The 27,276-nt window shown below is 46.8% G+C and overlaps 1 protein-coding gene across 1 annotated transcript in view; it reads left to right on the plus strand.

Moving 5' to 3' along the window:
- The first annotated feature begins 355 nt into the window (after positions 1–355).
- The window catches only part of UNC80 (unc-80 homolog, NALCN channel complex subunit), a 149,152-nt gene continuing 122,231 nt past the window's right edge, over positions 356–27,276 (plus strand). Inside the window, exons 1-7 of the mRNA XM_048484443.1 lie at positions 356–580; positions 5,075–5,123; positions 14,544–14,700; positions 15,636–15,937; positions 17,638–17,761; positions 18,894–18,967; positions 20,604–20,743. Of these exons, the coding sequence (XP_048340400.1) occupies positions 489–580; positions 5,075–5,123; positions 14,544–14,700; positions 15,636–15,937; positions 17,638–17,761; positions 18,894–18,967; positions 20,604–20,743 (938 nt within the window). The 5' untranslated portion in view covers positions 356–488. The remainder of the gene's footprint in view (positions 581–5,074; positions 5,124–14,543; positions 14,701–15,635; positions 15,938–17,637; positions 17,762–18,893; positions 18,968–20,603; positions 20,744–27,276) is intronic.

The raw sequence follows: 27,276 nt of genomic DNA on the forward strand, positions 1-27,276 counted from the left end.
ACACGCCTGGTGGTGGTGGGACCCTTTTCCCATGTGCCCCCCCCCCCCATTCAAAACTCACTCGCAAACTCCTCGCTCCCAAAACGCTCAGGATCTAGCGCACCGTCATCTCCCCCCGTCCTCGCCCCCCCCCCCCAAGGGAGAAACGTCCGCAGAAGCTCCGACTGCCCTCAGCGGGGCTACCCGGGCGAAGAGCCCCTCCCCTCTTCCCACTCCACGGGGGTTCCTCGCCTCCTAAGCGTGCCGGAGAGCGCGCCGCGGGAGCTTCTCCCAGGAGCGCGCCCGCCCGCCCGCCGTGCCCGAGACCTCGGGGACGAGCCTCGGGCGCGCGCCCGGCCGGCCAGCCAGCCCGCGCTGGGATCGGGGACCCGGCGCGGCTCGGCGCGGCCCTGGTCGGCTGGCCGGTCGCTGTCCACGACCGGTGGTGCTGAACGCCGGGCCGGGAGGCGATGGGCCGCTAGCGGGCAGCCCGGGCGGGCAGCGGCGCCATGGTGAAGCGCAAGAGCGCCGACGGGCCCGAGCAGGAGAGCGGCCGGGGAGTCCCGCTGCCCATCCAGACCTTCCTTTGGAGGCAGACCAGGTAAGGCTGCAGAGCTCTGGAGGCGGGATCGGGGCCCAGGAGGTCTGGCCACTGTCTCCCTAGAGAGTGTTCTCCCCCCCACCGCCGCCGCCACCGCCACGGTCCCTTGGGTGGCATCACCAAGCACCAAGAACCCCCCCCCACCTCCTTGAGAGGGATTCCTGGAGCCAGGTGGGGCGCACTGACCAGCTGTCTCCCTGAAGGTCCGGCCGCTCTCTCCCTCTCCCCCCACCTCCAAGTCCCTTGCATGGCCTCAACCAGCACCTGAAGCGTGGGTGGCTGTCTCCCTGGAGGTCTAGTCACTGTCTCCCTGGATAGGTTTCTCTCCCTCTCTCTCCCAGTTCCTGGTCCCTTGGGTGGCCTCACCCAGCACCTGGAGCTTGGGTGGTCTTATGCAGCACCAAGAACCCTGGCCTTGAGAGGGATCCCCAAAGCCTGGTGGGGCGCACTGGCTGTCTCCCTGGAGGTCTAGCAGCTGTCTTCCTGAACAGCTTTCTCTCCCTCTCTCTCCTGGTTCATGGTTCATAGAGGGTGGCCCCTCTAGTGCCTTGAGATTGGGTAGCCTCATCTAGCATCAAGACCCCTGGCCTTAAGAGGGATTTTGGGAGCCAGGCAGGGTAGACTGGCTGGCTGTTCCTTGGAGGTCTGGCCACTGTCTCCCCGGAGAAGCTTCTCTCCCCACCAACACGATGCTGCAGGATGCTGCTTAATCCTGAGCAAATGCCGATCTCTTAAGAAAACATGGGGCGGGCTAGCTGGGGCAAAGGGTTTCCAGGTCTCCCTTTTCCATCTGGAAAACGGGTGCATTCAAAACTGGCGTTGGTGTTTGGAATATGCTGCCACAGGAGGTGGTGATGGCCACTAACCTGGATAGCTTTAAAAGGGGCTTGGACAGATTTATGGAGGAGAAGTCGATCTATGGCTACCAATCTTGATCCTCTTTGATCTGAGATTGCAAATGCCTTAACAGTCCAGGTGCTCCGGAGCAACAGCTGCAGAAGGCCATTGCTTTCACCTCCTGCATGTGAGCTCCCAAAGGCACCTGGTGGGCCTCTGCAAGTAGCAGAGAGCTGGACTAGATGGACTCTGGTCTGATCCAGCTAGCTTGTTCTTATGTTCTTTTTCTACACGACCAACCAGCGCACCTTGTGGGTTGATGGCTGAGTTGACTGGCTGCCCTCGGAGTCAAAGGTCAAAGCTGTTGACTCTAGGAAAGAATTGACCAGTGAGTTGCCAATGAGGAAATATTTGTAAGTCGTTCTACCTGGTGGATTTGCTCTGAGCTCAACAGTCCAGGCTAGCCTGATCTCATCTTGAAAGCTAAGCAGGGTTGGGCCTGGTTAGTAGAAGAAGAAGAAGAGTTGGATTTTATATCCCCCCTTTCTCTCCTGCAAGGAGACTCAAAGGGGCTTACAAACTCCTTTCCCTTCCCCCCTCACAACAAATACCCTGTGAGGTAGGTGGGGCTGAGAGAGCTCAGAAGAACTGTGACTAGCCCAAGGTCGCCCAGCTGGCACGTGTTGGAGTGCACAAGCTAATCTAGTTCACCAGATAAGCCTCCACAGTTCAAGTGGCAGAGCGGGGAGCCTTTGGGCTTTATCCAGTTTGTTGAATCTCCCAGAGAGAACAGCTGAAGCCCAAAGTCCCATGTTATTAAACAGGGCTTACACCCGGTAAACTGTCTTCAGGATTTTATTCTCCCAAATTTTAAAAGAAGAATATATCTTTTCATGCTTTTATCATTGTTTCAGTGCTAGTTACTGTTTGATTGTTTATTTTTGGTCCTATTCTTATGGAGGAATATGATTTCAAATTTATGAACAGACACTGTTAAGCCTTCAACAATACATTAGACACTGTTAATTTTTAATGAACTTGTATTGGAAACCACTGTGGAACATTGAGCCAAACGGTTCATTCACAAATAAATGTCTTGATTTCAGTGGAAGAGATTTGCACACCTTCTGAATTCTTCCATTGAAACCTGTGGGGTATACAAAGCTAATGATGATGAAGAAAGGCAGCATGGTGCAGTAGTTAGGTATTGGACTAGAATCTGGGAAAACCCAGGTTCTAAATCTCATTCTGCTATAAACATTTGCTGGGTGATCTTGGGTCAGTCATACCCTCTCAGGCTCAACCTTGGCAAGTATTTAAGTGGAAGACCTTGAAGGAATACTGGAGTCACTGTGCCGAGTAGGGCAGTGGCAAAGTTAACTGTGAACTGAACTTCACTTGCCTTGAAAACTGTATATGTTGCCATAAGTTGGCTGTGATGTGAAGGCAACAACAAATGCTAAAAGTTGGTTGTTTCATGTTCAACATCTCAGCCATTTGGCTAAGATCAAGCGTGGCATGCAGTGTGGTCTACCGTGTGTCATATATGGATACTATCAGATACTATCGAATCTCTACACATTTTAAATTTATAGTAATATTATTTTAATCTTAAACTTAAATTCATATTTAAACAGCGGATTTCAGTCTATCTGTATTGCATTGCTTTTGTGTATTAGAAGTTGTGTATTGGAAGTTAAATCTTGAATTAAAATAAATACAACATTGGAGTGTTGTGAGGTGCCAGGCTGTATGGCTGTGTTCCAATAGCATTTTCTCCTGCCTTTTCGCCTGCATCTGTGGCTGGCATCTTCGGAGGATCTGATCCTCTGAAGACGCCAGCCACAGATGCAGGCAAAACGTTAGGAGGAAATGCTACTGGAACACAGCCATGCAGCCTCCACAACACTCCAGTGATTCTGGCCATGAAAGCCTTCAACAATACAAATACAAGGTTACTTATTCAGCTTAAAAACAGGCTTTGTGAAGGTAGATTTGCATCTGATCCAGTCTTTTCCTTCTTCTTGCTGTCAAGGCACAGCTGACTTATGGGTCGATTCCACACAGCAAATGTAAAACAGGATGCAGTTGTTATAAAGGAACCTGCTATCCTTTTTCTGGTTCACTTGTGTGGCAGTGGTTGGAGCCCACAGAAACAATCTGGGCAGCTGTCACACCTTCGCATGGAGACACTTTATTTCCTGTCACACATGCGTGGCCACACAGGTATGCAGAAATGAACTCTCACAGCTATGCTGATCATCCCATAATATGATCGGCTGCACCTGCAAAGCCACACATGTGCAACATGCGAAATAAAAGAAAAAGTGGTCTCCATGCAACGGCAGGGCAATGACAGGTGGATTCTCCCTGACCATAGATGGTGCAGCAGATGGGAGGGAAATAAAGCACCACCTGCCTGGTCATCAATGTGAGAGTAGGATTTTTTCAAAAAAATAGCTGGTTTAGTGATTTTCAAAACTCCCAGGTTGAGGAAAGTAAAACGGGGCAGACTCATTTTGGCAACGGGAACAATGTGAAGGGTCCCCCTAAGTCAGTGGTGGTGAACCTTTGGCACTCCAGATGTTATGGACTACAATTCCCATCAGCCCCTACAATTGGCCATGCTGGCAGGGGCTGATGGAAATTGTAGTCCATAACATCTGGAGTGCCAAAGGTTCGCCACCACGGCCCTAAGTGGTTTATATAGCATCCAGTGCCCATTATATTTGCCCTGTACTGAATCGACCGTGATGACTCCAGAAAGGGTGTTCAAGGCATCGTGCCCCTGGTATTCCTTGGAGGTCTCCCATCCAAATAGTTGCTGGAGTCAGGGCTGAGAGTTGTTGCCAGGGCCAAGGTAACCCAGCAAGCTTCATGCAGTGAGTGTGCATTCAAACCTGAGCTTCTTTGGTCCTAGCCCAACACCTTAACCATGCTGGTTCCAATCCATCAGTACCTACTGACTCAGCTGGGATCTTCCACATTTTAAGTCTGTGGCCAGCTTTGACATCCTTCTTTGGCCTTCCTTCCTTTCCCATAGAACAGCTGGATGCTGTAAGTAAGTAAGTAAGTAAGTGAGTAAGTGAGTAAGTGAGTAAGTGAGTAAGTGAGTAAGTAAGTAAGTAAGTAAGTGAGTGAGTGAGTGAGTGAGTGAGTGAGTGAGTGAGTAAGTGAGTAAGTGAGTAAGTGAGTGAGTAAGTGAGTAAGTGAGTAAGTGAGTAAGTGAGTAAGTGAGTAAGTAAGTAAGTAAGTAAGTAAGTAAGTAAGTAAGTAAGAATTTTATTTACAGGCTGCCCTTCCCGTCACGCTTCTAACAAAATGTAAATGCAATGCATATATAACAGCTACATTTAAAAACAAATTCAGACAGATGGCAACTTAAAACAGATTCTAAAAACCCTTTCAACGTATAGTTCATGGGTAAGGCACAGGGGCCTGGGAGATGTCAAAAAGTAAGGGGGGAGGGGAGGGGAGGGAAAGGAAGGGGAGGGGAGGGGAGGGGAGGCCAAACAAGATGGTAAAAGAATTGCTTCTGCCTCAACCCCACGTGCTCTAAAGCAATCCTGCCAATGCAAACTTTGTTGAAATCAGGTGCACTTATCTGTGTGCAGTGCCTATGATATATTTTTAACATGCATCTGTGTTGTTCCACAGCGCGTTTTTGAGGCCCAAACTTGGAAAACAATATGAAGCATCATGTGTGGTAGGTGACTTTGAATTTTCTTCCTTTTCTTTGAACTTTGCTTGTTTTGGAGCTGGGAGTCCAACCAGGGCTCCTTTTTGAATCTTGCAGCATCTTCAGACATTTATATGACAGTATAAGCTTTCGTGAGCCCAAGCCTGCTTTGTCAGGGGCATGCAAGTGACTCATGCCAACCTGTCATCCTCCTCCTCCTCCTCTTCCTCCTCCTCCTCACCATCATCATTATTCTGTTTGTAGTTTTGGGCTGCAGGACTTGGCTCCTTCTCTAGAAGTTGTTGAATGAATCATAGAATCATAGAGTTGGAAGAGACCACAAGGAGCATTGAGTCCAACCCCCACCATGCAAGAACACACCATCAAAGCACTCCCAACAGATGTCCATTCATCCTCAGTTAAAAAAATTCCAAAGAAGGAGACTCCACCACACTCCAAGACAACATATTCCACTGTCAAACAGCCCTTGCCATCAGGAAATTCTTTAAAAGTTTTTTTCCCTCCCACTGTTGGGTTCTTAAACTATTCACTCAGGGGTCTCTATTACAATTAGAGCTAAAAGATGAAACAAAATCAGACAATAACAGACAGTAAATTAATAAGGAAAAAATTTGAGGAGTTTTATCAACAATTGTTTAGATATGAACGAAATGAAAATTATGAGGAGAAAATGAATAAAACTATTTCCTTAGAGGAAAGGGATTCTATAGAAGAATCTATAACACAAGAAGAAATAATAGGTATTATTAAGGAGCTGAAACATAACAAGTCCCCGGGGATGGACAGGTTTACGGCCGAATACTATAAGGAAATGGCAGAGATTTTAGTCCCTGAACTTCAAATGGAAAGGAATTGATAATAAATAGGAAAGGAATTGAGAATAAAACTGCAAAGATTGTCATGCCCTTATATAAAGCAGTGGTGCGACCGCACTTGGAGTACTGTGTCCAGTTCTGGTCGCCGCATCTCAAAAAGGATATTGAGGAGATAGAAAAAGTGCAGAGAAGGGCAACAAGGATGATTGAGGGACTGGAGCACCTTCCCTATGAGGAGAGGCTGCAGCATTTGGGACTCTTTAGTTTGGAGAGGAGACGGCTGAGGGGGGATATGATTGAAGTCTATCAAATTATGCATGGGGTAGAAAATGTTGACAGAGAGACATTTTTCTCTCTTTCTCACAATACTAGAACCAGGGGGCATTCGTTGAAAATGCTGGGGGGAAGAATTAGGACTAATAAAAGGAAACACTTCTTCACGCAACGTGTGATTGGTGTTTGGAATATGCTGCCACAGGAGGTGGTGATGGCCACTAACCTGGGTAGCTTTAAAAGGGGCTTGGACAGATTTATGGAGGAGAAGTCGATTTATGGCTACCAATCTTGATCCTCTTTGATCTGAGATTGCAAATGCCTTAACAGACCAGGTGATCGGGAGCAACAGCCGCAGAAGGCCATTGCTTTCACATCCTGCATGTGAGCTCCCAAAGGCACCTGGTGGGCCACTGCGAGTAGCAGAGAACTGGACTAGATGGACTCTGGTCTGATCCAGCTGGCTTGTTCTTATGTTCTTAAATCTTATGTAATAAAATTTTAAGAGGTCAGAGAGTTCCAGAGTCATGGAGGGAGACGGAGATAGTAACGATTTTAAAGCCGGGTAGGAATGCAAATTATGTAGAATTATATAGACCAATAAGTTTATTAAACCAAGATTATAAGATATTTGCAAAAATATTGTCAAATAGAATAAGAAATATACTTCCAAAAATAATTGCACAAGATCAATACGGATTTGTAAAAGGGAGAGATATAAGTCATCCAATAAGAAATGCATTAAATGTTATTGGACATGGAAAGACAAAAAAAAATATGCTATGATAAAATTGGATGTATATGAAGCATTTGACTCAGCGGGACACGAGTATCTTTTTAAAACTCTTTATAATTTTGGATTTGGAGAAGGATTCATAGGAGTATTAAAAGAATTATATAAGAATGGTAAGGCTAAGATAAGAGTAAATGAAGGTTTGTCTGAAGTGGTTAACATTAGAAGGGGTGCTAAACAAGGTTGTCCACTGTCTCCGACCCTATTTGTAATGGCAATGGAGTTTTTGGCTGACAGAATTAGAAATAACGGACGAATAAAAGGATATAAAATAAATCAAGAAGAAATAAGAATAAATTTGTTTGCGGATGATGTGTTAGTGATAACAACTAATCCAGTGGACACAATGCAAGAGTTGAAAATAATTTTGGAAGATTTTAAAAAATATTCAGGTCTAACTGTCAATATGGACAAAACGGAAATATTGGGAGTAAATATAGGAAAAAAACAGTTTGATAAAAAGATACTGAAGGAGAAGATTAAATATTTAGGTATTACACTTACCCATAGAATAGAAAAGATGTTTAATTATAATTAGGGAGATAGATGGAAAAAAATACAAAAACAAATTAAAGATTGGGAGTCAAAGACCCTATCCATAGCAGGAAAAATTAAAGCAGTAAAGATGTGTATAATGCCTAAAATGTTTTACTTATTTAGAACATTACCTATCGAGATTACTAAAAAACAATTTGAAGTAGGGGATAGGAAATTGAAATGGATGTTTGATAAGAAAAATGCAAGAGTAATGAATAAAGTAGTATATATGACAAATAAACTCTCAGGATGGGGAATACCGAAAATGCAGGAATATTTTGAGGCATTCCAGATAAAATGTCTAATGGAAATAAAAGACGATAATATAGAAAAATGGATGAAGTTTGAAAATGAAGTACATGAAGGAATAGGTAAATATGGTATTTATACAAACAATTATAAAAAATAAAACAAAAAGTTACAGAGAGTGAGGGAGAGAGTGAGAAAGGGAGAGAGTGAGAAAGACAGAAAAAGAGTGGGGGGGAGAGAGAGAGAGAAAGAAAGGGAAAAACAGGGAGAGAGAAGGAGAGAGGCAAAAAAGGAAAGAGAGAAAGGAAGAAAAGAGGAAGAGAGAGGCAGAAAAAGAGACAGAAAAGAGGGAGAAACAGAAAAAGAGGGGGACAGAGAGGGAGAAAGACAGAAAAAAGGGAGAGGGAGAAAGAGACAGAAAGAAGAAGGGGAGAGAGAGCGACAGAGCCAGAAAGAAAGAGAAAAAAAGGCCCAAGAAAAGTGAATATGGAAATATGGGGAAAATGGAGAACTGAATGGATGCCTGGCATCCTGGACAGTGCTCCAGTGGCAAGCATGGTCGGAAAATTTATTTAGAGCCGTTTTAACCTATCTTATTGTATTTTAACCCGATATTGTGCTCTATCCATATGTTGTGAACCGTCCTGAGCCCTTCGGGGGAGGGCTGTCTATAAACCCAATTAATAAATAATAATAAATAAATAACAGAGGGATGGAAAGCTATAAAGAATTTAAAGGAAAAAGGAATACAGAACGTGGCTGATTTAGTTCAAGAAGGGGAAGTGATGTCATTGCAAAATGTAATAGACCTGGGAGGGAAAGAGAATTGGCTGGTATTAAGAGGGATGTGGGAAAGATTAAAGAAATTCAGAATAAAAGCACATTGGCTGAAAAGCCATGAATTATTGAAAGGAAAGATATTGGGATCAGTTCATAAATATATGATTGAAGATAAGGATTTTATGGTGCGAATGTTGAAGCAAAAATGGGAGAAAGAACAACTCCTTGAGGACGAAAAAATAGAAAGAATTACAGATAGCCCGAATAAGATAAAGATCGAAAAATATATGGAACTGGAGAGAAAGGTAATACTTAAATGGTACAGAACCCAACACAGCTGGCCTATATGATTAAGGGACTGTCCTCAAGATGCTGGCATTGTGGAGAACAGGGAGCATGTGGATAGAATGTAAAGATAGAATCCACATGTGGATAGAATCCACATGTGGATAGAATGTAAATAGGTTAAAAAGTTTTGGGGAAATTTTTTGACGTATTTAGAAAAATCAGTAAAAGTGAAAATTGATATAAATAATGATTTACTACTGGTTGGAATAATTGAAAATAAAAAGGTGAATAGAAGTCTCGGACCAATGTATAAAATTATGATTAGAGCAGAACAGGCGGTGATTGCATTGGATTGGAAAGATAACAAGAAATGGACAATCTCAAAATGGTCGGAATATGATTAGATAGATAGATAGATAGATAGATAGATAGATAGATAGATAGATAGATAGATAGATAGATAGATAGATAGATAGATAGATAGATAGATAGATAGATAGATAGATAGATAGATAGATAGATAGATAGATAGATAGATAGATAGATTTATTACGGCCTTTAGGCCAGCCAATAGTTTAAGATCAGAGTACATGTAAATACATAGCATTCCATTTATACAAAAATATAATATAAATTGTAAAATCCATTATAAGCTCTATTGATAAATAACATTAACTTCAGGCATTATTACAGTCCTCGTCACACAGTACAGCTCTTTGTCTTAATAAGGAACTACGCTTGTTGTGTACCAGTATACAAAATTTAGCTACTTTCTGTGAAATGGCGGAAACACGATCTTCTAATATGTATGGGAACAAATACAATTAGAAATTGTATTTGATTTCAAAAAATATGCTATGGCAAGAAAAATTAAGAGACATTATGAAGATATGGACAATGTTTGAGACCTGGATGAGAGAAGGCGGATTTAACGAAGACATTTGGGAGAAGAGAATACAGAGAATGAACTTTCTGCTGCTTGCTTGAATAACTGAGAAAGAAGAGGGAGGGAGGGAGGGAGGGAGGGAGGGGGAAAAGGGGAAAATGTATAAATATATTGTATGTAACTGTTATATAAATGGCCATGTTCTAGCAGCATTCTCTCCTGACGTTTCGCCTGCATCTGTGGCTGGCATCTTCAGAGGATGCAGGCGAAACGTCAGGAGAGAATGCTGCTAGAACACGGCCATACAGCCCGGAAACCACACCGCACCCCAGTGATTCCGGCCGTGAAAGCCTTCGACAACACAATAAATCTAACAGCTGTATTTACTCCATACAACAAACAAAACCCCATCCTGTTAAAGAGTACAACCTGGACACCTATCATGTCTTACACTCTATGAGGAGAAACCAAATAATCATATATAAAAATATCTCAGCGTGTACAGGAAATACAACATTTATAAGGATAGAATTTCCCATATTATGTTTTCAGTAATTTCAAAAATCAAATACCAGTTTATGTGACGCTTTGATAACTTCCAGGCTCGGAGAATTTTGTTTGTAAAAAATAGTAACCTGATATCAGGGACAGGAAAATCCTCCTAAAAATAAATTTGGCAACTAATAACGTTGAAGAACTTGCAGTCAATGTATTGTTGAAGGCTTTCACGGCCGGAATCACTGGGATTCTGTGTGGTTTCCGGGCTGTATGGCCGTGTTCTAGCAGCATTCTCTCCTGACGTTTCGCCTGCATCCTCTGAAGATGCCAGCCACAGATGCAGGCGAAACGTCAGGAGAGAATGCTGCTAGAACACGGCCATACAGCCCGGAAACCACACAGCATCCTGTCAGATTTATTGCTTAACAAAGACACATGAGCCCAGTGTGGTTCTAATACAACTCTATATCGGATTCCGTGTTTTTGTTTTTGAATACTGTAGAAATTTGGGGCCTGTTGTGACTAATTAGTCGGCTGTGCAGATCTCTCTGACTTATTCATTCTCTGCTACCCTACTTTATTTTTTGAATACTTTACACACCTGAGAGCTGGCAAACCTCATTCCTGCTCACATTTCCTCCGTGATAATGTTGCTCAGACCACCCCTAAATAATTCTGGCTCCTGGTGGTTGCAAGTCATCTCAAGAGAGGCCCTTCTCTGCCTGTTTTCTCTCCAGTCTTCCGGCACAAACAACATTACATAACCGCCAGATTTTCGGAAGGAACTTCCTCTCAGCCAAGTGATGACAGTCAGCCGCCAGAACTCTGGCTTTGCTCTGGTTTTAAAAAACAGCTTGACAAGCTGGGCTGCTTAGCGACCGAGGAAAATGAAGACGCCCGGGCCTGGCCTAGCCCTTTGCATACCCTGCTGCTAAGCAGATCTCCTTTTTATCTGAGCTGGGATCTCATTAGATACTGAAGAGCTTCCTATTCTTCTTTGTGTACCTTGTCTGTAATGTGAAACTATTATTGTGTACCAGAGAGCCAACATGGTGTAGTGTTTAAGAGCAGTGGACTCTAGTCGAGAAAACTGGATTTGATTCCCCAATCCTTCACGTGAGTGGTGGACTCATATCTGGTGAACCGGATTTGTTTCCCTGCTCCTACAAATGAAGCCTGGTGGCTGACTATGGACTAGTCACAGTTCTCTCAGAACTCCCTCAGCCAGTGGTGGGATCCAAAAAATTTAGTAACAGGTTCCTATGGTGGTGGGATTCAAACAGTGGCGTAGTGCCAATGAGGCTGGGCGGGGCACGATGGGGGCGTAGCCGGGCATTCCAGGGGCGGGGCATTAATAATTTCTCTGTTACTGTAAAAAACTCTTACTGTAAAAAAAAGTTCCTAATTTCCAGCTGGTATCTTTCTGTCCATAATTTAAACTCATAGCAAGTCCTATTGTCTACTGCCAACAGAAACAACTACTTCTCCTCTAATTGATTGCCTGTCAAATACTTAATACTTTCAAATACTTAATTTTGTTTCTAAAAATCAAAAGAAGGATACTTTCCTTAAACTAGGAACTTTGCCATATTTCTAAAACATGTTTTGAAAACAGCCCAACAGGGAGAATTATCCCGTTTTCTACCTTCGCTAACCAGCCACATAGGAAACAACAGGACTTTATGATTTTTGGACCTAATGGAATTTCTAATGGAAAAGCAGACCCAATTAGTAACCCCCTCTCGGAATGCACAAATAATTAGTGACCCACTCTCGGGAACTGGTGAGAACCTGCTGGATCCCACCTCTGCTCATGAGGTAGGTGGGTCTGAAAGAATTCTGAGAGAACTGTGACTGGACTAAGATCACTTAGTGGGCTTCATGACAAGGAGCAGGGAATCAAATTTGGTTCTGCAGATTAGAGTCCCCCACTCTTAACTATTATACCATACTGCTCTAAAGCTAAAGGACAGTATAGATTCCATTGTACAATGAAGAGAGACCAGATTTTTATAAACATGTCTGTTTGGCTGCAATTCCATACAGCTTTCTCTGCACGAGAATTATCCCGTTTTCTACGTTCGCTAACCAATCACATAGGAAAAAACAGGACTTTATGATTTTTGGACCTAATGGAATTTCTAACGGAAAAGCGGACCCAATTAGTAACCCCCTCTCGGCACACACAGATAATTAGTAACCCACTCTCGGGAACTGGTGAGAACCTGCTGGATCCCACCTCTGCCCCCAGCCCCATCTACTTCACTAAGGTCCATTCCGCACGGGCCGTATACACCGGTGCTCGGCCGGTAAAAACACTGTTGTGGGGGATGATGACCTTCCACAGCTGCTGCTGGTGGTGCGAAGCCACACCAACCCATTTTCCCCACAACAGTGTTTTCGTTAAGCGAGTCTTTTAGAAAACAGTGGCGTCCACCCGGTGCCGAGCGAAGGCGCCGTTTTTCGGCACACCGCTTAAAAAAAACCTTACCGTCTCTTCCCTGTGTAGTTCCGTGGGAACCAGGGGACATGCCTCCTGCCCTCCAACCCCCAGGGCGTTGCCAGGGCCACGGAGGTGGGTCCCCTAATTCCGACAGAGCTATGCAGGGAAGATGAGGTACGTTTTTTAAAAAAAAATGGTGTGCCTCTACGCAGAGGCACTGCTGCGAACCATGGCAGCTCCAGGGCCGTCTGCACACAAGTGTGTGAAGGGCCTCGGGGCTGCAACAGCGTCATGTACACCGCCACTCCCCAGGCCCATATCGAAAGGGCCTAAATGTCTGTTGCGGGGAGAGGAAGGGAAGGAGTTTGTAAGCCACTTTGAGACTCTTTAGAGTTGAGAAAAGCAGGGTGTAAATCCAAACTCTTCTACGCCCCCTCCACGCCCTCACCACGCCCCCACAGGGGTGCGTGCCTGGTGCATCATGCATCCCCCACTGTCCTCTTGGTGCTACGCCACTGTCTCAGCATTGTCAGCTGAGCTATAGCTGCTGAGGAGGAACACTGGGCACGCTTTCTAAGGTTTTCTTTGACAGTAATCATAGCCCTGCGCCAATGGTAATATTTACCAGGGGAGTATGCCTGAGTGTCGGTGCGCCCTTTTGTGATGCTAATGCATGAGTTTTGAATGAGAAAAGATGGTATTTGAAGCACCCTTGAGCTCACTGTTCGCCCAGTCTCACGTATCTCCATTAACGCATTCAAATTTGCTGAACGATTTGTGGACGAGCAAACTGCCAGAAGGTCAGAATTATTCATAGCTGCAGAATCAGATCTCACAAACAAAGGGACCCAGAAACAGAGGAGCAATCAAATAAATTACAGTCATGGTGACGCGGTGACGTTCGAGGGGGGGGGGGCGGCTGCAGCCATGGCTCTAGCGACAAATTGGTTAGCACAATGTTACGTTTGGGTTCAAGGATCCCATATGCCGTTTTGGTGTCTCTGACAGAAAGCCACCAGCTACCTACTCAGTAATTATGTATGTCCTGCCATGAGGGTTTTCATTAGCATTCGTGGCGGGGTGGGAAATTATTTCCACCAGGGCCAAGACTTCTTGTGTTATTGTCGGGCAGACCGGGAAGTTTAAATAGCAATGGAGCCAAATGGAGTGGCTCTTCTGGCTCGACAAGCCAGCCCTGGAGGGGCTACTCGGCTATGACCTGGCCAGCTGCCCCACAGGGTCTATCAACACTCCCGTTGCCTGCACACACACTGCCAGTGTGTGCCACCCTTAGCGGGCCTTGCAGGCCAATTCTGAGACAAGCAGCACCCGCAGAACTTAGTTCAGCTTGCTCTTGGCTATGGGCAGCCTGCCCAGGCTGTGGCCCACTGGGTACTTTAATTGAAATGGGCAGCCGGTCCCCACAATACATTGTGGTCATGGTGATGATACAATGAAGACAGGTTTGGCCAGGGAAGCCACAGCTTTCTCCAGGGCAGTTTTACAAACAAATTTACAGTCACAAACCAATCAAATGGTCAGCCCTTGTAACTTTTACAGAGCTCGCAGCATTCTGTATGCTTTGGCCCTGAGATTCCTAGACCGAGTATTTAGACATCAAGGTTTTTGTGGGTTTTTTTTTTGCAGAAGTGCATGCATTGTCCAGATTAGACTGCTGGAACTCACATTACTGCCTTACCCCATAAAACCTGTAACGACCCTTCACAGAATCGCTTAACTGAACCGTACCTTGAATTACATTTCATGGAAAACAGAAGAGAGCACAAGAAGAGAATATTGCAAAGACTTTCGAGGGTGTGTGTCCTAAGCTAACTTTCCCCCCTTTCTCTCTCCCCCTTTCCAGTCCTTTGAAAGGGTATTGGTCGAGAACAAGCTGCACGGGCTTTCGCCAGCCCTCTCGGAAGCCATACAGAGCATTTCTCGCTGGGAACTGGTCCAAGCCGCCTTGCCACATGTGCTGCACTGCACGGCCACCCTGCTTTCCAATCGCAACAAGCTAGGTTAGTTTGAATGCGAGCTTTCAAGGATAGACTGCTGCATTATGGTATGCTGGGAATATTTAACAGGAAGCCGAGGTGGCGAATTTGAGTAGCGTGGGTAGGTTGCGCTAATGTTACCCAAGCAATTACTGGAGGGTACGTGAGATCTTCTCTGTCCCTTTCCCACCAGATGTATTGCTTGCTTCCATTCCTCGGCTGGCCATCCTTTCTGGGATCACTATGGTGTTCCATTGTCCCGGCCTCCCTACAGGCCGACTTCTGCCCTCCTCAGGCGCTGGGGAGTGCAGAAACCTGCCTGCAGGAAGGGCAGGAGGCCGTGGCACTGTGGCGGGCATCCTAGGTGGGCACTGTGGCTGCCAGCTACAGAGCCCCCCACCTGCCTCCCTTCAGGCCAGCTTCTGCCCTCCCCAGAACCTGCCCTCCTCAGAACCTGCCCTCCCCAGAACCTGCCCTCCTCAGAACCTGCCCTCCTCAGAACCTGCCCTCCTCGGAACCTGCCCTCCTCAGAACCTGCCCTCCCCAGAAGCTGGCCTGCAGGAAGGTCGGGATGGTGGGGCACCACCATTGGCAGCCCAGGTGGACGCCATGGTCAGCCACTGCCAAGCTCTGCCCCCGCTCCCTGTAGGTCGACTGAGGGTGGGGCTCGGCAGTGGGTGGCTTGGGCACCTGGTGTTCTGTCACATGGGGGTTGCCTGGCACGCCCCCCTCCCACATGACAAAACGGCATGCACCTGAGGACATGAGATACCCCTTGTCCCCATTAGCAGTACATCACTGTTGAAAATTGATAGACAGGAGAGTTGAAGGGTACTATACTGTGAGGAGTTTAGACAATGGGACAATGTTGGGACAATGTTGAAGAGTTAGCAAGGAACAGCCACAACATTCAAACTGCTCCCGTCTGAACGAAGGCTTTGTTGCACCATGTCTCCCAGGACATCAGGACAAACTTGGGGTGGCGGAAACAAAGCTTCTTCACACCCTCCACTGGATGCTTCTGGAAGCGCCTCAGGACTGCAGCAATGACCGCTTCAGGGGTGGAGAGCGGGCATCCAGCTGGAGAAGCGGCAGTAGTGTCTTCATCCACCAGATGGAGAACCAAGGCTCTCCGGGACACCCAAGGCGGGACAGCACCAATGACGAAGAAGAGAATAACCGGAGAAAGTTCTTCCAGAATTCCATGGCCACGGTGGAGCTCTTTGTCTTCTTGTTTGCACCTCTGGTTCATAGGATTAAAGTAAGTACATAAAGCTTCCCAGCTGGGAGAAGAGGTGAGGGAGAGGATCTCAGCCACATTTTGCCCTGGCCTCTTCTAAAGCCGTGTTCAGTTTTTCATTAAAACATTGTGATTCTGCTTTTCACTATGAATGGAAACTCAGAGAGGCTTATGATGTTGGTTGGATTTTACCGTTTGGTACATGAATGAATCAATGAGGTGTTTAAGGGATTTTTACATGTGTTAGACAAGAATGCTGGATTCCACACAGCATAAATATAATGTCTTCAAGACATTATAAGAAGATCCGTTTTGGCATTTTGTCCTCCCCCCCCCCCCCAACCTGCTGCACAGAGCTCGTGCCTGCCATTTTGTGTGCTGCAGCGGATTCTCAATGAAGATTCCCCATGGAGGTTTCCTCCGCTTGCAGCTCATCTGTTTGCTATTATCATTGTAAAACTAGCGGTACCCGGCCACTCGTTGCTGTGGGTTATTGTGGTGAAATGGGAAAGGAACAGTAGCAGCAAATCAATTGCAGAGGCCAGCAGTATGTGCTCAGGGTCGGTGGGTGGGTCATATCCAGATGCTGGGCTCCCTCCCTCCCCTCCCTTGCATGCCACCCCTCACTCTCTCCCCTCCCTCACTTCTCTTCCCTTGCATGCCTCCCCCTCCATCCCTTCCCTCTCCCTCCCTCTCTTCCCTTGCATGCCACCCCCTCCCTCCCTCCCTCTCCCTCTGCTAGGGTTGTAGGCCATATCCAGATGCTGGGCCCCCTCCCTCCCCTCCCTTGCATGCCACCTCTCACTCTCTCCCCTCCCTCACTTCTCTTCCCTTGCATGCCTCCCCCTCCGTCCCTTCCCTCTCCCTCCCTCTCTTCCCTTGCATGCCACCCCTCCCCCTCCCTCCCTCCCTCTCCCTCTGCTAGGGTGGGTGGTCCATATCCAGATGCTGGGTCCCCTCCCTCCCCTCCCTTGCATGCCACCCCTCACTATCTCTCCTCCCTGGAGATGAACTGTGCTCCAGGGATCCCCAGATCCTACTCAGAGGCTGGTATCCCTAACATTCTAAGGGTGACAATTACACAAAGCCAGCTTCATATCCTTCACCATGGAGCACCAGGAAAAAGGTGTTTTACCTGGGCCAGGTGTGAAATTTCAGGTATGTAAACATCTAAAAACACTCTCGCCTGGCTGACTAAAGTGGCTGGGAATTTTCAGAGGAATTGGCCCAGCAGTTCCTCTGCATTAAGAAGAAGGCTGAGTAAAAAGTGATATATGGATGAACTACTCTGTGCAATCTGCTTAGTTGCCAAACTCCAGGTGGTAGCTGGAGATCTCCCACTATTACAACTGATCTCCAGGCAGCAGAGATCAGTTCACCTCGAGAAAGTGACCACTTTGGGAAGCGGACTCTATGGCATTGAAGTCTCTCCCCTCCCCAAACCCCACCCTTCTCCGGCTCCACCCCCAAGATTTCCTGGTGTTCCCCAATCCAGAACTGGAAACCCTAAATTCGCCCTGAGTTCCAGTGAGAAAGGTGGACTATAAATATTTTTTCTCCTCCGTGCACACAAGCATGATTGGGATCTTAACCTGAGCACAGAGCTAGGGGAAGTTTTGTAGAATTAAAGGACTGATTGTCTTTGCGAGGAAGAATTCCAGTCTAGAACAAGAAACTATCAGCTTCGATCCACCCCACTCACCACCTCTGTGCGCTTTCAGGAATCCGATCTGACTTTCCGTCTGGCCAGTGGGCTTGTTATCTGGCAGCCGATGTGGGAACACAGGCAACCCGAAGTCTCAGCTTTTACCTCAATGGTGAAACCCATCAGGAATATAATCACAGGTATGTGGCTATCTGGTAGACCTGACAATGAAGCAAATTCTTCTGTCCAAGAGTGGCAACCCAATCTCCCTTCTTGGGTCGTTTTCCCACTTACCTGCTGCTGCGTGCTACTCTCCCCAAGTAGTGTGGGGTCCCCCGGCACTCCCCACTACAGGGGCGGTGACAACGCAGCTGCCCCGACGCTGCTGCAGTTGCATCCCATCAGTGTGCGTCATTCCTGGCGCTCCTCAAAATGGTCGTGGGGAAGGCCGGGAGCACACCAGCAATGACGCGCACTGGGAGTAGCGTGCAGCGAAGGGTGGTCGAGGTAAGTGGGGAAACGACCTTGGTTACATCTGGTTCGTTTTATTTTATTCAGTTGATAGGCATCCTTCCTTGTATAGCTCATGGTGGCTTACAATAGTAAACTGTAACAGTACAATCAGTAAGATATAAATCAATATCAAGATCCTGATGTCATTAATCCCCTCAGAGGGATTGACAAGATTATACACCCCATAAAATCCACATTCACACTGGGAAGGGAAAGGGAAAGGGAGGGGAAGAGAAGGAAAATGAAAAGAGGAAGGGGAAGGGGAAAGGAAGGGAAGGGAAGGGAGAAGGGAAATGAAAAGGGGGAGGGAAAAGAAAGGAGGAGGAAGAGTGGAAGGAAAAGGAAATGGAAAAATAAAAATAAAGGGCAGGGGGGGAAAGAGAGGGAAATGGAGCAGAAAAGGGGAAAGGGGAAAGGGAAGTAGTAATGTGGGCAGCCAAGATGGATAAAACCATGGCTGCCTCAACCATAACCCTGGCAGAACAACTGTGTCTTGTAGGCCCTGCAAAACTGTCTTAAATGCGTTATTAACTATGTATTTTAAAGACCTGCCAATCCAGTGGATGGAAAATGGGAAGACTGGCAGGAAAGAGGTCAGGAAAAAGGGGGCCACCTCTTGTTCAGGGGCTTCTCCTCAGTATCTAATTTCAGGACCTATTTAAATATACATATTTCAACATCCTTATTGTGTTCTTGCTAGCAACTTAGATCCGTTCACCAATTTTAAAAAAAATGAACAAAAAACCTAGATCAAAGAGACTGTTAGAATGACTCAGGTTGAATTTGCAAATCTGAATGAGTCACTCTTCCGTTTTCCAGCTAAGAGAACTTCTCCAATCAAAAACCAGATTTTGACATATGAGTCTCCTACTGTGGATGCTGGCTGTACTGAGGTAAGAACTGAGACTGTAGATTCTCATGGGAAGCAACTCCAGAAAGACGAGAGAATGGAACCGGGGATTCTGAGAGCCAAAACAGTGCAGTAGTTAAGAGCATGTGTGGACTTTAATCTGGAGAACTGGGTTTGATTCCCCACTCCTCCATGTGAGTGGCGGACTCTTATCTGGTGAACCAGGTTTGTTTCCCTGCTTTTACATTCCTGCTTGAAGACCTTCATCTTCTCAGAGTTCTTTGGAACTCTCTCAGTCCTATCTATCTCACAAGGGGTCTGTTGCAGGGAGAAGAAGGGAAAGGGTATAAGTCAAAACTCCACCTCCACCACCACCACCACCTCCTCCTCCTCCTCCTCCTCCTCCTCCTCTTCTTCTTCTTCTTCTTCTTCTTCTTCTTCTTCTTCTTCTTCTTCTTCTTCTTCTTCTTCTTCTTCTTCTTCTTCTTCTTCTCCTTCTCCTTCTCCTTCTCCTTCTCCTTCTCCTCCTCCTCCTCTTTCTCTTCTTCTTCTTCTTTTCCTCCTCCTCCTCTTCTCCTCCTCCTCCTCTTCTTCTTCTTCCTCCTGCTTTTGCTCCTGCTCTTCTTCTCCTCCTCCTCCTCCTCCTCTCCTCCTCCTCCTTTTCTTCTTCTTTTCCTCCTCTTCTTCTTCTTCTTCTTCTCCTCCTCCTCCTCTTCTTCTTTTCCTCTTCTTCTTCTCCTCCTCCTCCTCTCCTCCTCTCCTCCTCCTCCTCCTCCTCCTCTTCTTCTTCTTCTTCTTCTTCTTCTCCTCCTTCTCCTCCTCTTCTCCTTCTCGTCCTCTTCTCCTTCTCCTTCTCCTTCTCCTTCTCCTTCTCCTTCTCCTTCTCCTTCTCCTCCTCCTCCTCCTCCTCCTCCTCCTCCTCCTCTTCTTCTTCTTCTTCTTCTTCTTCTTCTTCTTCTTCTTCTTCTTCTTCTTCTTCTTCTTCTTCTTCTTCTTCTTCTTCTTCTTCTTCTTCTTCTTCTTCTTCTTCTTCTTCTTCTTCTTCTTCTTCTTCTTCTTCTTCTTCTTCTTCCTGAAAGCCTTGCCAGAAAAAAAACATCATTTTCATTATTTTTATTCACTGCATAGCAGTCCCAGCCTCCCTGGGGACTTGGAATAAACAACAAAAACTCCATGTAATGATTACCGGTAAGCATCTGTTACACCCTTGGCCAGTCGTGATAAGAAAGAAACGTACAGTGCCACAAACCACCACAGCCCACAGATTCAGTTATTGCCTTTCCATTCACGGCTTTGTGCTATATGCAGAGAATTGCCTGTTTTGCCTTTCATAAGTAATTTAGCAGAGAAACATAGTAGTGGGGAAAGAACCCCTGACTTGAGCATAGCAGATGCAAATCTGATCCCCTGTTCCCATGGCTGTGCCATGGTGGTAGATCCTCATGGCTCCGTCGTATACATGTTTATTCAGAAGTAAACCTTTTTGGTTCAGTGGTGCTTCCGTGCGCTTAAGTGTAAATCAGGCAACAGCTGGAGTGTGCAATCTAACAATCGATCAGGCAGCGGAGTATTCCCAAGGATATCCGAGTGTTCATTTCTTCTCAATGATGCCAGTCGTTATCAGTTGGAAGCGGAAGCGGCACGCAGCTGCTTACATTTCTTTCTGAAAACATCTGCAGGGACTACAAGTCGTGTGTGAAACAGCCCAGCCCGATTCTGTGCCTCCCAAGCCAGCTGTCGCAGGTTGTCATCGTGGAAACTCTATTGAGGGAAGTGTGTCATCCCAAGCGTCCCAGGAGAAGGGTCCTCCACATCCCAGGTACAGGGCTGCTCGTCTTCAGATTTCTCGCTCGTTCACTGTGAACAATATAATAAATTGAAGACAACAAATAAATGGTTGATTGTATTGTCGAAGGCTTTCACGGCCGGAATCACTGGGGTGCTGTGTGGTTTCCGGGCTGTATGGCCGTGTTCTAGCAGCATTCTCTCCTGACGTTTCGCCTGCATCTGTGGCTGGCATCTTCAGAGGATCTGATGGTAGGAATGGAAAGCAAGTGGAGTATATATACTGTGAAGTCAAAAGGTGAGGCCATCTGAATAGAGTATATGACTCACATGCCAGGCTACTCTATTCAGATGGCCTCACCTTTTGACCTCCCAGTATATATACTCCACTTGCTTTCCATTCCTACCATCAGATCCTCTGAAGATGCCAGCCACAGATGCAGGCGAAACGTCAGGAGAGAATGCTGCTAGAACACGGCCATACAGCCCAGAAACCACACAGCACCCCAATAAATGGTTGATTTGGCTTTAAAGTAGTGGTTCCCAAAGGGTGGGGTTTTTTTGCCCCTACCTGCAGGCAACTTTGGGATTATGACACATTTGGTGGCCCTGGCCACAAATTGGCTGCTGCAAAAATAGCTATTGCAGGAAGCAAGCCAGCCACAAAATGGCTGCCACAGCTCACCTTCAGCCACAACGACCCTTCCGCTGCGGTGTCAGCTGCTGTTGAAGCAACATTTTAAATAACTCTTCCTGGCCAATCACATCTGATGCATCAAGGAGTTTTGCTAGACAAAAGCTCCACTTGACCCAGCCCATTTTGGGGGAACCAGAAAAGGTGTAGGTAGGTGTCGTGGTGTTGGGACCCTGCCTTAAGATTTCATCTCCCATGCAGATTTCAGAGGGGACAGGAAGAAGTGTCATTTATTGTTGCCCCAAATATGTTACAGCAATGGCATGAGAACAGAGGTGGGATCCAGCAGGTTCTCACAGGTTCCCGAGAGTCGGTTACTAATTATTTGTGTGTGCCGAGAGTAGGTTACTAATTGGTGATTTTGCCACGTGATTTTTGCCTTAGTTACGCCCCTCCTCTCAGCAGTAGCACACAGAACTTGAAGCAGTCTAGCAGGAGGTGCACCAGCGTGCGTGGCAGCTTGCACCTGCGTGCATTTGTTCCCTGCCCCCAGAATGCTGGCCACACCCCCGTCGTTCCCCGCCCAGCCCCATTGGCGCTATGCCACAGTTTGAATCCCACCACCATGGGAACCTAAAAATTTTGGATCCCACCACTGCATGAGAACCATTTTTGCAGACATGAGAAGGTCTGATTTGACTATCCCCTTGCACCTTTAGAAGTGTTACAGTAGGACCAATATGCAGCTGCATATCTGCTTTGTGAAGTCTAACTTTGGCCTACTGTGTTCCCATAGAGTCTCTTCTATAATCACTTAAGAACATTGGCTTCTATCCAACTGCTCTGTTCAGCCTAGAATTGCCAAAATCAAGTTGGATGCATTCGTGGACATTTGGGGGTGGAGCTTGAGAAGGACAGAATTAGAGGAAGGGAGGGAGCTCAACAGGGATGTGATGTCACAGAGTCCGCCCTCTGAAGTTGCCATTTTCTCAAGGGGGAATAGTTGGTGTAGTCTGGAGATCAGTCTTAATTCCAGGAGAAGTCCAGGCCCCACCCAGAGCCTGGTTGTCATGATGGATGGCAGGACGACCTTTATGGTTTAAACAGGTTTATTTACAGTTAACAATAGGAAATGTTAGAACAGCTAACAGCTAACCACAAACCCTCAGTCTTCACTCTCTTAGGTCTCAGTTCCAACTCTGACTGCTTTTCCCAGGTCTCTTAACCCCCACCCAGTGGTGGGATCCAAAAATTTTAGTAACAGGTTCCCATGGTGGTGGGATTCAAACTGTGGCGTAGCGCCAATGGGACTGGGTGGGGCACGACGGGGGCATGGCCAGGCATTCCGGGGGTGGGGCATTCCTAGGCGGGGCTGTGGCAAGGACGCATCTACCGCGCCGGTCCTTGGGCAGGAAACGAATGCGCGCAGGCTGCCACGCACGCCGGTGCACCTCCTGCTCGACTGCTTCAAGTTCTGTGTGCTACTGCTGAGGAGCGGAGGAGGGGCCTAAGTAAGGTAAAAATCACATGGCAAAATCACCAACCTACTCTCGGGAGCCTGTGAGAACCTGCTGGATCCCACCTCTGCCCCCGCCTATCAATTTAAACTCTTAAAGGCACACGTCGCCGCACCGGCAATCGTAAATTGTCCAAGTCCTTGGACTTCTTTTCATCTAAAGTACCTTTATTCAAGGGAAGAAGAGCATCTTCCATAGGAGGACGGCTCCTTAGGGTGGAAGGAGACTACAAATTTGACTGAGCTAAGTGGTGAGATACCAGCCACCGTCCTTGTAGAACTGAGAAGCCAAACAAGGCACATTGTGCAGCATAAAGTTGTCCTAAAGATGACAGAACTGCAGACAATGTTTTATTTTTTTGGGAAGACTACAGCATTTACTCCAATTCAAGATTAGTCCCTCCCCCAATAAAAAGAAGGGTTATCTGACATTTGTGTACAAGTTATATTTTGCCCAGAACAAAAATATTTTTTTAAAAAATATATAACCATTTTCCCTTGGATATCCTTGGCCTAGATAGCTCAGGATAGACTGACCCTGTCAGATTTCAAAAGCTAAGCAGGGTCAGTCCCGGTTAGTACTTGGATGGGAGACCACCAAGCAAGCCCAGGGTCGCTATGGAGATGCAGGCAGTGGCAAACCACCTGTGAGTGTCTCTTGCCTTCCTACAAGGTTGTCATAAGGTTGCTGTAAGTTGACCGCAACAGCAACATTTTTAGAGGGTGCATATGTGCACTTGTATAGGGCAGTGGTGGAGAACCTATGGAATGGGTGCCAGAGGTGGCACTCAGAGCCTTCTCTGTGGGCACATACGCACAGAGTTTGTCATGTGGGGGGGGGGTTGCTTCTGAGTAAACCCTCCTAGGAACATGATTCACCTGTTCAAAGCATTGCACAGTTGCTTCAAAGCAAAGCCACCGACTACCACCAACTTTACTCCCTAGTAATGCGTGCCTCAGAGCCAATCGTTTTTCCTTAACTAAAACCTCAGCATTCAGGTTAAATTGCTGTGTTGGCACTTTGCGATAAATAAGTGGGTTTGGGGTTGCAGTTTGGGCACTCGGTCTCGAAAAGGTTCGCCATCACTGGCATAGGGAATTGCCTTCCTTTCAAGGAAGTACCACAAATTGGTTTGCTCACCAGACCTCCACGATGGTTTAGAAAGGACCTGCATTAGTCTGCACTTGTGGTACCATTTAAAACTTACAGCAACATCATGGAATTGAACCCTGGAAAAGTGGCTCTCTCAGGTAACCATCATGAATGATGGATCCCTGAGCCATAGGGGCGGAGCGAGGGGGCACTGTGCCCGGGACATGCGCACACCCTGTGCCCCTGCAGCAGCACCACCCACCCCTGTCCCACCCCCAAAATGCCCTGGAACACCCCTGTCACATCCCAGCCACACCCCCATTGCGTCACACCCTCAGGGTACTGCCCCCCCTGTCCTGTTGGTGCTACACCACTGCTGAGCCATGCTGTTGAAGGAGAGAAGTACAGTTATGCCTTCCGTGTTGCGATTTCCCCATCACAGTTTTGATATATGGCGGGTTGGCATATGAAATTGAGAGGCGATTTTTGAGGGAGTTTTGCAGAAGCTGTAGATGACAGGCATTTGAACGCCGTAAATGTACACAATTTCTTTTTTAAAGTTAAAAGAAAAGGGAAAATATCAGTCTTCTTCTCTGGTACAAAGGGAGGGTAAAACATTTTTACATGGATTTCCATGGAGGACGCTGTCACGCTCACCCCAGTGGTGTGTGTCAGGAGGCCTGTGATTATGGGTTTCGCTTTTGCTGCTTTCTAAATGCACAGGGGGATGGAGGAATGGGTTAAATGCGTTTCTAACTGTCTTTCTACTGTTGCTGTAGGGCCATGGTGGCGAACCTTTGGCACTCCAGATGGCCATGCTGGCAGGGGCTGATGGGAATTGTAGTCCATGACATCTGGAGTGCCAAAGGTTCGCCACCACTGCTGTAGGATGTTATGCAGTACCAGGTGGTGCCCAAGGTCACTGCCTGACCATCTCATGTTATCTTTATTTTGGTAACTTTTAGGCACCCTTTCCCAGGCTGGGAGGTGCAAATTGTTTTAACTTTTGGGTTTTGCGCAGGCAATTCTCAGTACTGGCTTTGACCAGGGAAGATCCAACACCGTTAAAAACTACTGGTCTTCAACAAGAGTTTGCGTGTGTTTTGGGGATTCTGACAGTGTGGAAGGGATCACTGCAATGCCCTCTCCAGACCTCAGCATGCATACTGGAGGCAACACAAAACACCAGTTGATCTCAACATGCAAAAACAAAACATGGGGTTCAGCATCCAACTGAAGCGATCGTGTCCTTTTTGCTGCCGATTATTTTGCAAACGAGTCCAAAGCACGAAAGGAAGGAGGAACTGGGTTGGAGGCAGCAGAAAGGAAGCAACGGGTTACGGAAAGCGAGCCAGGCGGTCGTCATGGTAATGGAGCTGCAGGCACGCTCTGTATCCTGCGTCATTAATATATCTTCATTCGCTGAACTCATTGATCACTCTGAACTGAATGGGTGGCGGGGAGGGGGGGAGAGCACTGGTTGCCTAGTAACCGTCCAGGAAGAAATACATGTTGTTTGCTCCACTTTCCGAACCAGCCTCTATGGAATTTTTTTGCCCTTGAAGACAAAATCCAAACCAATGCTTAGATCCCAAATCCTACAACCGCCGGGATGCAAAGTAACCGGCCAACTGAGCATGTGGTTGAAACTGGAATTGAACAGACGTGTTTGAAAACAAGCGCAGCTGCCTTTCTCGTGAAGAATTCGTAGTGCCTTTGTGTATAGAGAAATCAATCAGGAGCTAGCTGACTCTCCAGAACTAAACTTCCGAGAAGCAGTCTCTCTGGCTCATAATTGTAACCTGAGGGCCTTGAATAAAACAGGCAGGGATCTGTGAAACCACAACCACACAAGTGAGCCAGGAGAGAAATCTCTTGTGGGCTAGCCTTTCCCCCAAAGAGAGAGTTTGGAACAGAGTCACAGCTGCCGGTATCTTGTTGGGGGTCAGGTTTAAAGTACCACTCTCTTAGGTAGGGGGTGGGGGACACTTACTAGTGGCAAAGGTAGGCCAGGAGGAGGCCAGTGTGAACACACCTACATCCCTTGTGGAAGTGATGTCATCGCATCACTGACAATCACGGGGATGCTCTGATATTTGGGCCAGAACTCTATGGTAGATGCTGTTTTTGCATCAGGATCCAAATACATTAAACTGTTTTCTTCTAGAGAGGGATAAAGACACTAATTAAACATTTCCTGTTCTGTAAAAAAATACATCAGGGCATCCCTGCAATTGTCGGTGCCATGACGACATCACTTCCACTACCGACTGACCTCCAGCCTCTTTGCAGATATTAAGTCTCCTGTGCTGGCTAGCTGAACAGTATTGGGGTTTGGAGGCTCAGAGGGGGCTCAAAGTGGGAAACCCCCTCCACTGGTGTGGAGAGAACAACCCTGCCCCTGGAGGGCACCCCTCTGGGAAATTTACCAGTAAGTTAAGGTGACCAGATGGTTTTCTGGGGCGCTCCCATTTCCTGCCCTTGTGCCCCAGAAGGCAGTGCGGCAGCCTTCCAAAAAGCAGGACAATTGAAATGACCTGCAGGACGCGAGACAAATTGTTTGAAGGTGGGACTGTCCTGCCAAAAGCGGGACGTCTGGTCAGCCTGCAGTAAGTGAAGGGCCAATCAGTCCCAGGTGTATTGATGTGCAGCCCTGTTTCTGTATTGATGTGCAGCCCTGTTTGAAAACTGGCCCTCATAAACCAGACATGAGTCTGGCAGCAAGAGGAAGAAGAAGAGTTTGGGTTTATACCCCCCCCCCCCTTTCTCTCCTTTAGGAGACTCAAAGGGGCTGACAATCTCCTTGCCCTTCCCCCCTCACAACAAACACCCTGTGAGGTAGGTGGGGCTGAGAGAGCTCAGAAGAACTGTGACTAGCCCAAGGTCACCCAGCTGGCGTGTGTGGGAGTGCACAGGCTGATCTGAATTCCCCAGATAAGTCTCCACAGCTCAGGTGGATGAGCTGGGAATCAAACCTGGTTCCTCCAGATTAGATACACACGCTCTTAACCTCCTACGCCACTAGAAGTAAGCCATTAGAAGTAAGGCCAGACCTGAATCCTTTCTGCATAGAATTGGATGTCTGGGTTTCACACAGAGCTGAACGCGTCCCTTATTTAATCAGTGTGATTCATTAGTTATGAATCACAGAATGTAGAGGTGAATGGTTAGATTTCAGATAAGCTTTCCTGAATGAGTGTGGTTAGAATTGATGGCGTCAGTGCGCTCAGCAGATGCACATCTCTGGGGTCAAGTAATCATGTGTTTGAAATGTTTATTTTTTCCCAACCGTAAAATATTTGTCTGAGGTTCTGCCAAGAACAG

The sequence above is a fragment of the Sphaerodactylus townsendi genome, linkage group LG02 (assembly GCF_021028975.2).
Source record: "Sphaerodactylus townsendi isolate TG3544 linkage group LG02, MPM_Stown_v2.3, whole genome shotgun sequence".
Lineage (NCBI taxonomy): Eukaryota > Metazoa > Chordata > Lepidosauria > Squamata > Sphaerodactylidae > Sphaerodactylus > Sphaerodactylus townsendi.